An 11357-nucleotide genomic window follows, 5' to 3' on the forward strand; every position below is an offset into this window, starting at 1 on the left:
ATACCAAAGTGCATTTAAGTGCAGAGGCCTGAGAGTATGAAGCAAGCCTCGCCCGGGAGATTAACCCTGTCTATGGCAACAGGAATAAAGGAAACCCTAGCATGCCACGTCCTGGTCTTAGGCATCCTAAAACGGCGTCCAGATAGGAGGAGGTGGTCAAATTATCCTACATATAACCCTGACTACTCATATACCAATGCTGCATCAGCATCAAAGCTACAAAACATGCAATACTCATGAAATATGTTTTATTTTCCAAGCAATACGCCATGTCTTCTTTTAAAAAAAAAAAACATGGTTTAGTCCACGCTGGAGCAACAGTAGGCCCATGGATCTGTTATATGTCTGGACCAGGCTGTAATTTTGGTGCAGTAGGGAAACAGATGATCCTGTGGTTGAGCCTTCAGTTTCCAAGGGAACGTTTCCTCGTGGTGTCAGGACACAACTCTATATCAGCTGAGCTCATGTGATTGGTGATGTTTTATTTCTCTCCAGAAGAAAACAAACTGAAAAGGGAGAGTTTTCATTTGGCTGTTTTCTCTGCATCCGTGCAACTACTTGGCGCTCAAACGTACTGTATCTGTGTCTACTCATGTGTGACAGACAACATGGAGGTGTTCCTGACGCTGGCCGAGCGACAGTACATAGTGAAGTATGAGCTGGACGGTTTGCGAGCGCAGAGAGACGTGAGGATACCCGGCCTGTCAGACGACCACGTGCTGCAAAACCGAGATAACATCTGTGAGTTTACTCGCTCCGTGTTTACAGATCTCAGATCAGTACAGAGAAAAGAAAAAAAGATGCACACACTAAAAACACTGAGATAAAAAGTTGATATCACTTGAAGTGATAGTGAAGAGAAAGTGAGGTTAGGATTTTTGTTTTCCAGTTTGTTTGATTTAATGTTTTTAAGATCTTTGGAAGAATATGGTAACACACACATGCAATCAGCAGCTGAGGATAACTTTCTTTAAAGACTAATGATGGTATTAATCTAGGTTTTTGCTTATTGTCAACTGGGGTACCAGTGCCTTTTATTGAGTGAATATGTGTGTGCTCATGATAATGAACAAAACGCATCGCCTAACTCAACAGTGGATGTTTTATTTTAATTTTTTTACTTTTTCTGTGTCAGATTTTGTTTTTATTAAGTGATGTCACTGTTAGTTTTTACAGTAAGTGCCCTCACCTCAGTCTCATTCAGTATCTAACAGCACTACGTGTATTTATGCTCTGCTGACTTCAGCTGTTCTCTCTGCACATCCAATCCTGAAATTGCTTTACTCAGCATCAATTTCAGTGTGTGCCGTATATACACTACTGTATGTGAGTGTATGTAACTGTATATATAGTATAGGGGAGACTGGGGACAGTTGCAACACTTTTTACATTTTTCTCAGTTACTCAGAGACTATTTGGACTAGGCTCACCAAAGTTTTATAGATTAAACATACATTTGTCAGCTAATTAGTCATACCATTTAAAGATGGTTACATATGACACATCAATCACAATATTCATTTGAATGGAAGAATCCAGACGTTGACCCCAAACGTGGGGACGGTTGCAACACAGATCAGGGACGGTTGCAACATATTAAACATACATTAAATTTCACTAATTAACTTTTGATTTTTGTCTCAATAAGCATAGTATTCCTAAAAATATGCACTGTCTTACAATAATACTATAGTATTATTTAGTTATTTAGTAATATTTATCAGAGAACAGTTGGAGTTTTGTTTTGCGTAGAACATAGGCCTGGAGTCAATGTGCAGAGGTTAACAGTGGTAATAAAACTCAATAGCTCAGTGTGAGACAAGAAGAATGAAACTATTTGCAATACAAGAAACTTTTATAAACATGTACTCTACTTTTGGATGATTTATTCACTGTATGACATCAAAAAAATTTACTTTTCTCTAATTTTCAAAGGAAAATATATGTGGCTATACGTCTGTCCCATTGAATTAGATACAACTACAAATTGCAATATTTCATTATAGGAAGTTATCTGGAGAATTATTTTGAAATCTTAGTCTCTCATGGTTTAATAATATTGGCTGTTCTGTTCATCATGAGGAAAAAAAATAGATATATTGTGCCTATTTTAAGCTAAAAATGTTTCATTTTATACATTTGCATTTGCATAGTGCTTCCATATTCAAATGGCAGTTGTTGCAACCGTCCCCACCCTGTCAGCCATGACAAAACATCATGTACTAGCTAGACACAATGACACTGACACATGCTAACCATGTCATTTGATAGTCAACAAAACAGTGATTCAAACTAGGTATGTTTGGATTCATTCATACAAAAGTTCAGGACAGTATGACAAAAATACAGCTCATGAAAAAAGCTACTTTCATACTTTGTCTCAGTACAAGCAGGAGCAGATGCTGAATATGTCTTTTCTATTATTGGTGGGTAGAGGGTCTAACTGTGAATGTGCAGTGTGAGTGTCATCACTCTAGCATGTTCCTGATGGGAGAAATAAGGCTTGTTGCAACCGTCCCTTGTTGCAACTGTCCCCAGTCTCCCCTATAAATACAGTATATGGAGTGGGTTATTGTTTTATGGCTAAAAAAAAAGTCATGTTGTCAAGTTGCTCTGCTTTGAAGTGTTGTGTTGATGTCCTGTGTTGTTGCTGCTGCAGGGCGGAAGCTCGGCTCTGCCGGTGTGATCATGGACACGTTTCCGCTCCACAAACCAGAGCAGCTGAAGGAGCTGAGTGAAGCCTGGTACTCTGGTAACCAGCTGGCTCAGCCGCTGGGTGGGTGGAAACATGCATCACACACACACACACACACACACACACACAGACACAGACACAGACACACACATACATACATACACTAACACTCTACCATAACCCAGCTTGTATGCACTGAGAAACAGTTGCAGATACAGTCACATTGTGCATGTTTGTGTTGTCCAAAGGAGGGATTTGTGTAAAATAACTAAACCCCCTCTTTTCTCTTCCTGGTTCCAGATTCAGTCAATGGATATTTTGGAAGCACTGTGGCTTTCTACTTCAGCTTCCTTGATTTCTACACCTGGTCTCTCCTCCCACCTGCCATACTGGGCCTGTGCATCACATACTTCTCAGGTAGGTGTGTGGATTCATCATTTTTATTTTATTTCTGTATTAAAAAACAAAAGATTGCCTTTAGCTTCTTTGTTTTAGCATATTAAGTGTTGTTATTGTTAGATATGAATCTTTAGATGTTACCATGCTATCTGTTTTCGTATGCTGCCATGTTATAAGTTTGAGACTTGTGCCTATACTAAATGTGTTGGTAATGGTATCTGCAATTGTTGCTCCCCACTTTTGATTCAAGCATTGTGATGACAGATGTTGATCTTTTAGGCTGATGGACGGTGTAAGCCAGGGATGTTGTCCAAACTATTCTTCAAAGGGCCGGTGTGGCTGCAGGTTTTTGTTCCAACCAACCAAGAGCACACACACAGTTTGACCAATCAACTGTCTGAAGACTGAGACAACTTGATTACAGTAAATGAGTCAAGTCTGGTGCTGCTGCTTGGTTGGAGCGAAAACCTGCAGCCACTCCGACCCTTTGAGGAATAGTTTGGACAACATGCCTGGTGTAAACTAAAGTTCTTCTTCCCCAATCACAGGCGAGGTTCAGAGGGAGATGGTGGAGTCGGTCTCGGGCTCACAGAGCACCAGCACTATCGATGAAGACGACTCAGAAACGGCCGTCAGCGGTCACATGATCCAGGCCGTGTTCAGCATGCTCTGGTCCACCGTGGTCATGGAGCTGTGGAAACGTAGGAGCTCCTCCCTGTCCTACCGCTGGGGGACGCTGCACCTCGCCGAGCGCTTCGCAGAGCCCCGGCCCGGTTTCCACGGTGACCTCGGGGTCAACCCTGTGACGGGTCGCGTGGAGCCGCTGTTCCCCGGATGGCAGAGAGACCTGCGCATTGCACTGGTGTCGGTCCCAGTGGTGGGGGGGTTTCTAGGTAGGACAGCAAGTTCATTCATTGTGTGCAGGCAGGGGCGTTTCTAGACACTCTGGAGGCCCCGGGCAAGAGGTAACTTGGAGGGCCCCCACCCCCAACCGGGACCACAAACATTAAAGCAGAAGTAAGCGATCCGGTTGTTTTGGCTAACTTCCTGTCAGCCGATGGAGTTAGCAGTCCCCGCTCTCGTCCCTACGTCACCACATTCACGCGCATCCCTTGGCTGCACACACAGAGAGGACCGCCCCTTTATGCCGTTCTCTCTCCTCATTGGATAAAGGTTGTAGGATACAAGGAAAGTTTTCTCCTCGGCTTACAGCAGAGCAGAGTGACTGACAGACCCGTGTTTCAGACCAAACACTCTATGTAAGTGATTGCTGTCGGAAGATATAACTATTTAAGACTTATATTAACACAAATATTCTGCTTACTTCTGCTTTAATGAATCCAAAAATCCCAAACCATTGATGATTCAATTCTGCATACTATGTCAACCCAGTCTCATATAAAACTTACCTTGGCTAGGTTGGTCCAAAGTGCAAAAACATAGAGGGTTTACAATAGCAATATTAAATTGTATGACTGTTACATTTTTTCGGACTATTTTTTTCCTATATTTTTGCGTCCAAGTCACGTGACTTTCAAGTTTCCGGCCGTGAGAACAAAAAACATAGCAAATATTTCTATAATTTTTAGTGGAAAAATCAATATTTTGAGGTAGTTTCTGCATAAAAACGTCCTTTGATTATATTTCTAGCGAGAAACATATATTTTATTTTCAAAATATTCGCTCAGTGAATGTACATATTCACTCGCTAGCTTGTTGTTGCTATGTCGCTAGAGTGTTTACATTTTTATATATGATACTGGGTTGACTATAGGCACAACATTCAATGTACACAGCCAGTGGCAACATCAGGTTGTCACCGATATGGACCAATGCCAGCCGTTCCTGGGGGGCCCCCTTCCAGCTCAGGGCCCTAGGCAATTGCCCTGTTCCAACGCCTCTGCATGTGTGCATGTTCCTGAGCTGAAAATGAACAAGACGCTGTTTTTTATGACGATCCACGCAACTGTAAGAAACATAATAAAACCACCACATTACAGGAAAGTGTACCTCTTGTTCAAAATAGCAAAACCCCTCCGTCCTGTCACGTCTCCCCCTGCAGGCTTGGTGGTCCTGGGGATGCTGTGTTTCTACTGGGCAGAGGCCCAGGTGCAAGGGCTCCACAAAGACTGGGACTCGCTGCTGTCTCAGACTTTGCTCTACTTGCCCTCGGTGCTGCACATCAGCTACACAAACATGCTGGCGACTGTTTACAAGAAGGTGGCGCAGTCCATGACTGAATACGGTGGGTGAGACCAAAGGGACACCACAGGGAATACAAAGAAGACTCAGATATTAACTAATGAACACAATGATGACTCATGATGATAATTCAGATGGTGCAAAGTGTGAGAAGGATGTGGGAACAAAACTCAGAAAGAAGAAGAAATAGTTATAGTTGAATATCTCATTCATTTTATACAAGTGTCAAGTGGTCTAACCAGTATATTTGGACTGAAATACACATCATTCACTTTTACAATGCAACACAATGTTTCTTAACAAATTTTACATCATTTGTCACATTATTTGGAATAAAAGTGGTGTTTTTAGGATATGTCCTGCTCAGTATTAGCAAATTAATTCAAATTTTGATATAGAAATACAGCAAAAAAAATCTATTTTAATAAAGTAAATATTTTTTATAAGTGCACTTAAATTCGCTGTAGGTGGATACAATATCATTCTTTTGTGGTTATACCATTGGACATTTGTCTGACTTTTGTTAAAAATGGTTCAAATTTCATTTCAAATTACATAAAACCAACATGAATACAAAATGTACATTTTAACACATCTGATGCATGTTTTTAAGACAGTTTTTAAAGATATTTCTGAATTGTGCCTCTTGCAAACACCTATTTGTCCCCGACCCATAACACAATACATCTACCTATTAAACTGACGGAAAAACCAATGGTCTTAATGTGTCCTCTCAGAGAACCACAGAGAGGAGTCGTCCTTCCAGAAGCATCTTACAGCCAAAGTCTTGGTGGTAAGTTTCTCTTCTCTGTATGAACAGTTAGCCTACCTCATAAATACCCAACAGGATCATTTACCTTACCTCACTTTTTTTGTCTCTCCCTCTAGTTTACCTTCTTTAACTACTTTGCTGTGCTGTTCCACATTGCCTTCTTCAAGCAGGATGTGCCTTTGCTTCGAAAGGTAACAACTCATCTCTACTGTTCATTCTGTTCTTAAAGGGATAGTTCAACATTTTGACAAATTGGCCCATTGCCATAATCCCTATAGTCTTAGGAGTTGATTCGTTACCTTTAATTGTCGGTGCAAGCTATTTTTAGGACGGCGGAGCAGAGCCGCGAGCTGCTCAGAGCTACGCTACGGAGGCTAATGGGATTTCTTGGTTTATCTCATCAAACTCATCAAATACACAATCCAACAACTCCAAAACGCTCTCGTGGACAAGTTGTGACCTGCACATTCACCACGCTATGAGATAATAACGGAACGACACGAGACAGAGTTGTTTTTGAGGCAAATGCAGTGACTGCATTGCCGAAAAACTGCCCCCGATGGAAATGGGCATCAGCTTTCATCTTTAGCCTGACACCTTGTTAGCTGAATTTATGTTTGGATGGAATCAGCTAAGATTTTCATTTTACACAAAAACCTAATAAAAGTAAAATTTTATTTTTTAAAGGTGTCTACGTATATCACAAAGAAATATAGTTTTAGAGTGTTTACTTATACACCAGCAGCAATTTCTCCATATTTTTTCAATGGGATGATGTAAAAGGAAACTTTTTGACTGTTTCTTCACTGATGTACAGTAATTGGCGGTGGTGGGAGTAGTTAGGCAGTTAATTAGGAGTTGGTTACTTTGTCACACTGATCAGACTAATATGTTACTTTTGAATGTTTTAATTATATGCTAGTTATGAGTCAATTTATAACAAATGGTTCAGTTGTAGCAATATTGTCCACATTAGGCCTACTGCCATTTTTCTGCCATTAGTTAGTTAGTTAGCAAACTATCTCCCTTCAGAATGAGTTTAGATTTAGATAAACTTTGAAATTGAAAGATTTCCTGAGTGACCACATAATGACATTTTCTTCCTCCGTCCATTCAAAGCGTCTCGGGTCTCTGCTGATCGTGACCCAGCTGATAAACCAGGTGACAGAGGTGGTCATTCCCTTCCTGGTGGACCGGTTCATCAGCGCCCCCCATAGGGCGGAGAGTGAAGACGACCCGGAGGAGGACAAACTTAGGAACCAACGCACCCTTCCCGTCTTTCCTGTGTGTAAAACATTATGGAGATTTCCTCAAAAACTCAAAATGTGTAAATACGAACGCCCCTTTAAAGTTGTGTGACAATGAACCTCCTTGTGTTGTTGTTACAGGGCCTGTTTGCAGAGTATATCGAGCTCCTGGTGCAGTTTGGGTATTTGAGTCTTTTCTCCTGCGTTTACCCTCTGACTGCTGTGCTGCTGCTCATCAACAACCTCACGGAGATCCGATCGGACGCCTATAAGATCTGCAAACTCTTTCGCAAACCCTTTTCCCCGCCGGCCGCCAACATGGGCGTGTGGCAGGTCAGCAGAGAAAACACAATGAGATCCACCGCTGGTGTGTGTCACACTCGGACAGTTATGTTATGAATGGACAGCAGCTCATGTCATTGTCCTGTGTTGTTTTCAGATTGCTTTCGAAGTCCTGAGTTTCGTCTCTGTCGTGTCCAACTGCTGGCTGCTGCTCCTGTCTCCACGGTTACAGCGGCTGTATCAGGACGGTGGGATGAGCAGCACAGACATCCTATTGTTGGCTGTTTTGGTAGAGGTAAGATGGAGGATGGCGAGATCACTAATGTAAAAACAATTACATATGTGTGTGTCTTTGCTTAAAGGGATAGTTTAACATTTTGGCAAATTGGCCCATTGCCATAATCCCTATAGTTTTACCTTTAATTGTCGGTGCAAGCTATTTTTAGAACGGCGGAGCAGAGCCGCGAGCTGCTCAGAGCTACGCTACGGAGGCTAATGGGATTTCTTGGTTTCCCTCATTAAACTCATCAAATACACAATCCAACAACTCCAAAACGCTCTCGTGGACAAGTTGTGACCTGCACATTCACCACGCTATGAGACAATAACGGAACATTATGAGACAGAGTCGTTTTCGAGGCAAATACAGAGACTGCTTGCGGAAAAACTGCCCCTGAAGGCAAAGCACATCAGCAGTTTTGCATGAATTTACAACTCCGTCTCGTAATGTTCCGTTATTATCTCATAGCGTGGTGAATGTGCAGGTCACAACTTGTCCACCAGAGCGTTTTGGAGTTGTTGGATTGTGTATTTGATGAATTTGATGAGGGAAACCAAGAAATCCCATTAGCCTCCGTAGAGTAGCTCTGAGCAGCTCACGGCTCTGCTCCGCCGTTCTAAAAATAGCTTGCACCGACAATTAAAGGTAACTAACCTACTGCTAAGACTATAGGGATTATGGCAAATGTTGAACTATAAAGAAAAAGAAGAAAGGCCAGCAGCACTCGTGTCCTTCTCATTGTTTTTTATTGCAAACTGCGTCGGCGCACACTGAGGAAGACGTTGTATTTTTCTTTAAGTGCAACTTTTGGCCGTGCACCTCTTCAGTTTGCTCCTTAATGTTTTTTGGAGAGTGCGTGTTTTTCTTTGTTTTGAAATGTTGAACTATCCCTTTAACATATTTTTCTTTTACTTGTGTGTGTGTGTGTGTGTTTGCAGCATGTGCTCATCTTGGTGAAGGTCATCCTGGCGTTTGTGATCCCCGACGAGCCCGACTGGATCCGCAAAAAGAGAGAGCACATTGAGTTCATGTCCATGCAGGCTCTGAAGCAGCAGGTGAACCCGGCTGCGCTCTGAAGAGTCCCGACTGCGTTTCAAAGTGTTGAGGTGGTGCTTAGTGTCATAAACGTGCCCAGGCTGCTACAACCACACAATATTTTACAGCCAGTACCGACGCGCACACTGCTGTATGTATCCCTACCTGCACCCACCACTGTGGTAAAGTGTTTCTTCTGTGCTCTCTAATTAACAGGGTGCTTCTGCAATGTGCACACATCATACAGTAGTACTCTCACATAGACTGCAAGTGCAATTTAAATAGTAATTAAAAAGTGTTTATTTCCAATATTAGACAGAAGAATGAATGTAAGGTTTATTTGAAAAAAAGAAAGAAAGCTAGGTTACGATAAAGGATAAAGGTTTTCTCTGAGTTTGTTAGTGAGAAAAGGCTCTTGGAGCTGTTGAAAGATCAACACGGTGAGGCCATGCTGCAATATGCGCAGTCAATCTGTAGTGAAGGACTGACAGGAAATAGTACCGAGTACAGGCATATTTCTTGTCGACACTATGTTCCAGTTATTCTCTCCTCTGAATGAAGACTCTTTCAGCAGTGTTTTTGCTCAGTGCTACCATCTAGTGATAAGCTACAGTACAGCTTCTGTTCAGGATTCATAACCAGAGGACAGTGTCATCGTGACACAAATAGCAACAACTTACTGACTTAGTATTAATGAAAGTCAGTCCTCAATGTTTTTGTTTTTGTTTTTGTTTTATTTTGGTTCTATTGAGCTCTGCTGTGCATTTCAGTGTCTTTCAGATCATTGTTTTGAGTTCATAGCTCACAACAACAGGCTACTTGAACCTTTTGACTGGCTCATTAGAATCTATTTTGTGACACTACACGGCTTTATTCCACCAGAAAAGCTTTGATAAAGGTTTGATGAAGTTGGCAACTAACTGGTGAATTAGTCGTCAATTAGTGGCTACAAGTGCTTGATTTTTTTTTTTTCAGCAGTTGGTAGAAAATTAGCTGTAGCACTAAAAAAAAAGAGAGTGAGTATTGGACTTGATAAGTGTTTGCTAAGATGTTAGCTTCATCCTCTCAACCTTAATGGAGTCAACTGCAAGAGATACAGTAATAATGATGGGCTTTTTTCTTAGCCAGATATTGATTAGTGAGCTTAGCAGGTGCTGTGACCTTTAGGTAAAGCTCGTCTACAGTAACTATGTGTGAAAAAGGATGTGTTTGCTCCATCAAATGGAAAAACACAGTTTAGGCCTTAATCCTAGTACACACTGATTTGTGCTTACATGTTTTCTATAATAATGGAAATAAGTAAAATTACTGACATATCAAAAGTCATATTCTTTTCCCAATTTGACTCTAAACAATAATGTGTTGAATTCTCATTATGTCTTTCATTGAGCAAGGAGAGAAAAGAAACATTGCACGTGTTTGTTAAATCTGATGATACTGTCCTTTCCTTATTTTTCCCAAAGAATCACACCCATAGGAATGTGCTTAATACCAAGTTTGTGTGTGTGTTTGTGTGCCAAGATTTAAGATTTGCATTGAAAGTAATAATAGGGAGCAACCAAAGAACTGTTATCTGCTTTGTTATTAGAAATATATTATTATTTTTTTATGTGTCATGGATTTTAATTTTTTACTCACTTATCAATCACTTGTGTGCCTCTTTAAGAATGACTGCTTGAGCTCACTGTGCTGCAATGACTAATTACTCTCACAATCATACAATAAGTGTTAATTCATTGTTCACTATTCACTCCTGTCACATTTGACTTCACATAATGACAAAGCTGACGAGGCCATCCATCCTTGCTCTCGTGGTTGCTGATTTACAGTGGCGTTTTGTTCATTATATAAGCTGTTGTTTTTATGAGTTAGTATTCTTTCCAGCCACCAGGAGGCGCCACACACCTCATTTTATTCAACAACGCAGATTTTCCACAGGCCCTGGTGGCTGCTGAAAGACAGAATCTGCAAAGATGGTGAGACAATCTGCAGTTGTACATTTTCATTCCAGATATTGATCATTAACCTGTGTATGCACTTGTGTGTGTTCGTGTGTGTGTGTGTGTGTGTGTGTGTGTGTGCGTGTGTGTGCCGTAATGAGGGGTTGTGATGGGTCAATGAAGACAGATTTGTAATCTGGTCCTTGGATCAGGATTTCAGGTCAAGAAAAAAAAAAGGTGACCATGTTTGTTAGTTGTCCTAAAATTAAATATGCAGAAGGTAACAACAGAGAGTCGTCATGTCTTTTCTATCATTACATACAACAAACAGTTGTAAAACAATGGGCAGCTCTATTCTTGATATCTGAAACATATGAAATACATAATATATCAGTCCTATGACATTTAGAGGTTCCTTTCTTGTTAATGCATTTTGAACAGTAAAAGAAAAATATAATGTTCATAGTATGCATATATAATATATTAATATAATATATATATTAAT

General features: G+C 40.9%; 1 protein-coding gene across 1 annotated transcript; it reads left to right on the top strand.

Moving 5' to 3' along the window:
- Positions 1-461: 461 nt before the first annotated feature.
- LOC146959903 (anoctamin-10-like) lies at positions 462-11119 on the top strand. Its single transcript, XM_085772795.1, has 11 exons — positions 462-741; positions 2660-2776; positions 2996-3112; positions 3643-3987; positions 5157-5339; positions 6034-6089; positions 6185-6259; positions 7188-7352; positions 7457-7648; positions 7755-7892; positions 8816-11119. Exons 1-11 carry the CDS (start codon positions 477-479, stop codon positions 8951-8953), a joined length of 1791 nt encoding a protein of 596 aa, XP_085628921.1. The 5' UTR covers positions 462-476; the 3' UTR covers positions 8954-11119.
- Positions 11120-11357: the final 238 nt, after the last annotated feature.

The sequence above is a fragment of the Trachurus japonicus genome, unplaced genomic scaffold (assembly GCF_045865225.1).
Source record: "Trachurus japonicus isolate A0001 unplaced genomic scaffold, Traja_1.0 AP030920.1".
Lineage (NCBI taxonomy): Eukaryota > Metazoa > Chordata > Actinopteri > Carangiformes > Carangidae > Trachurus > Trachurus japonicus.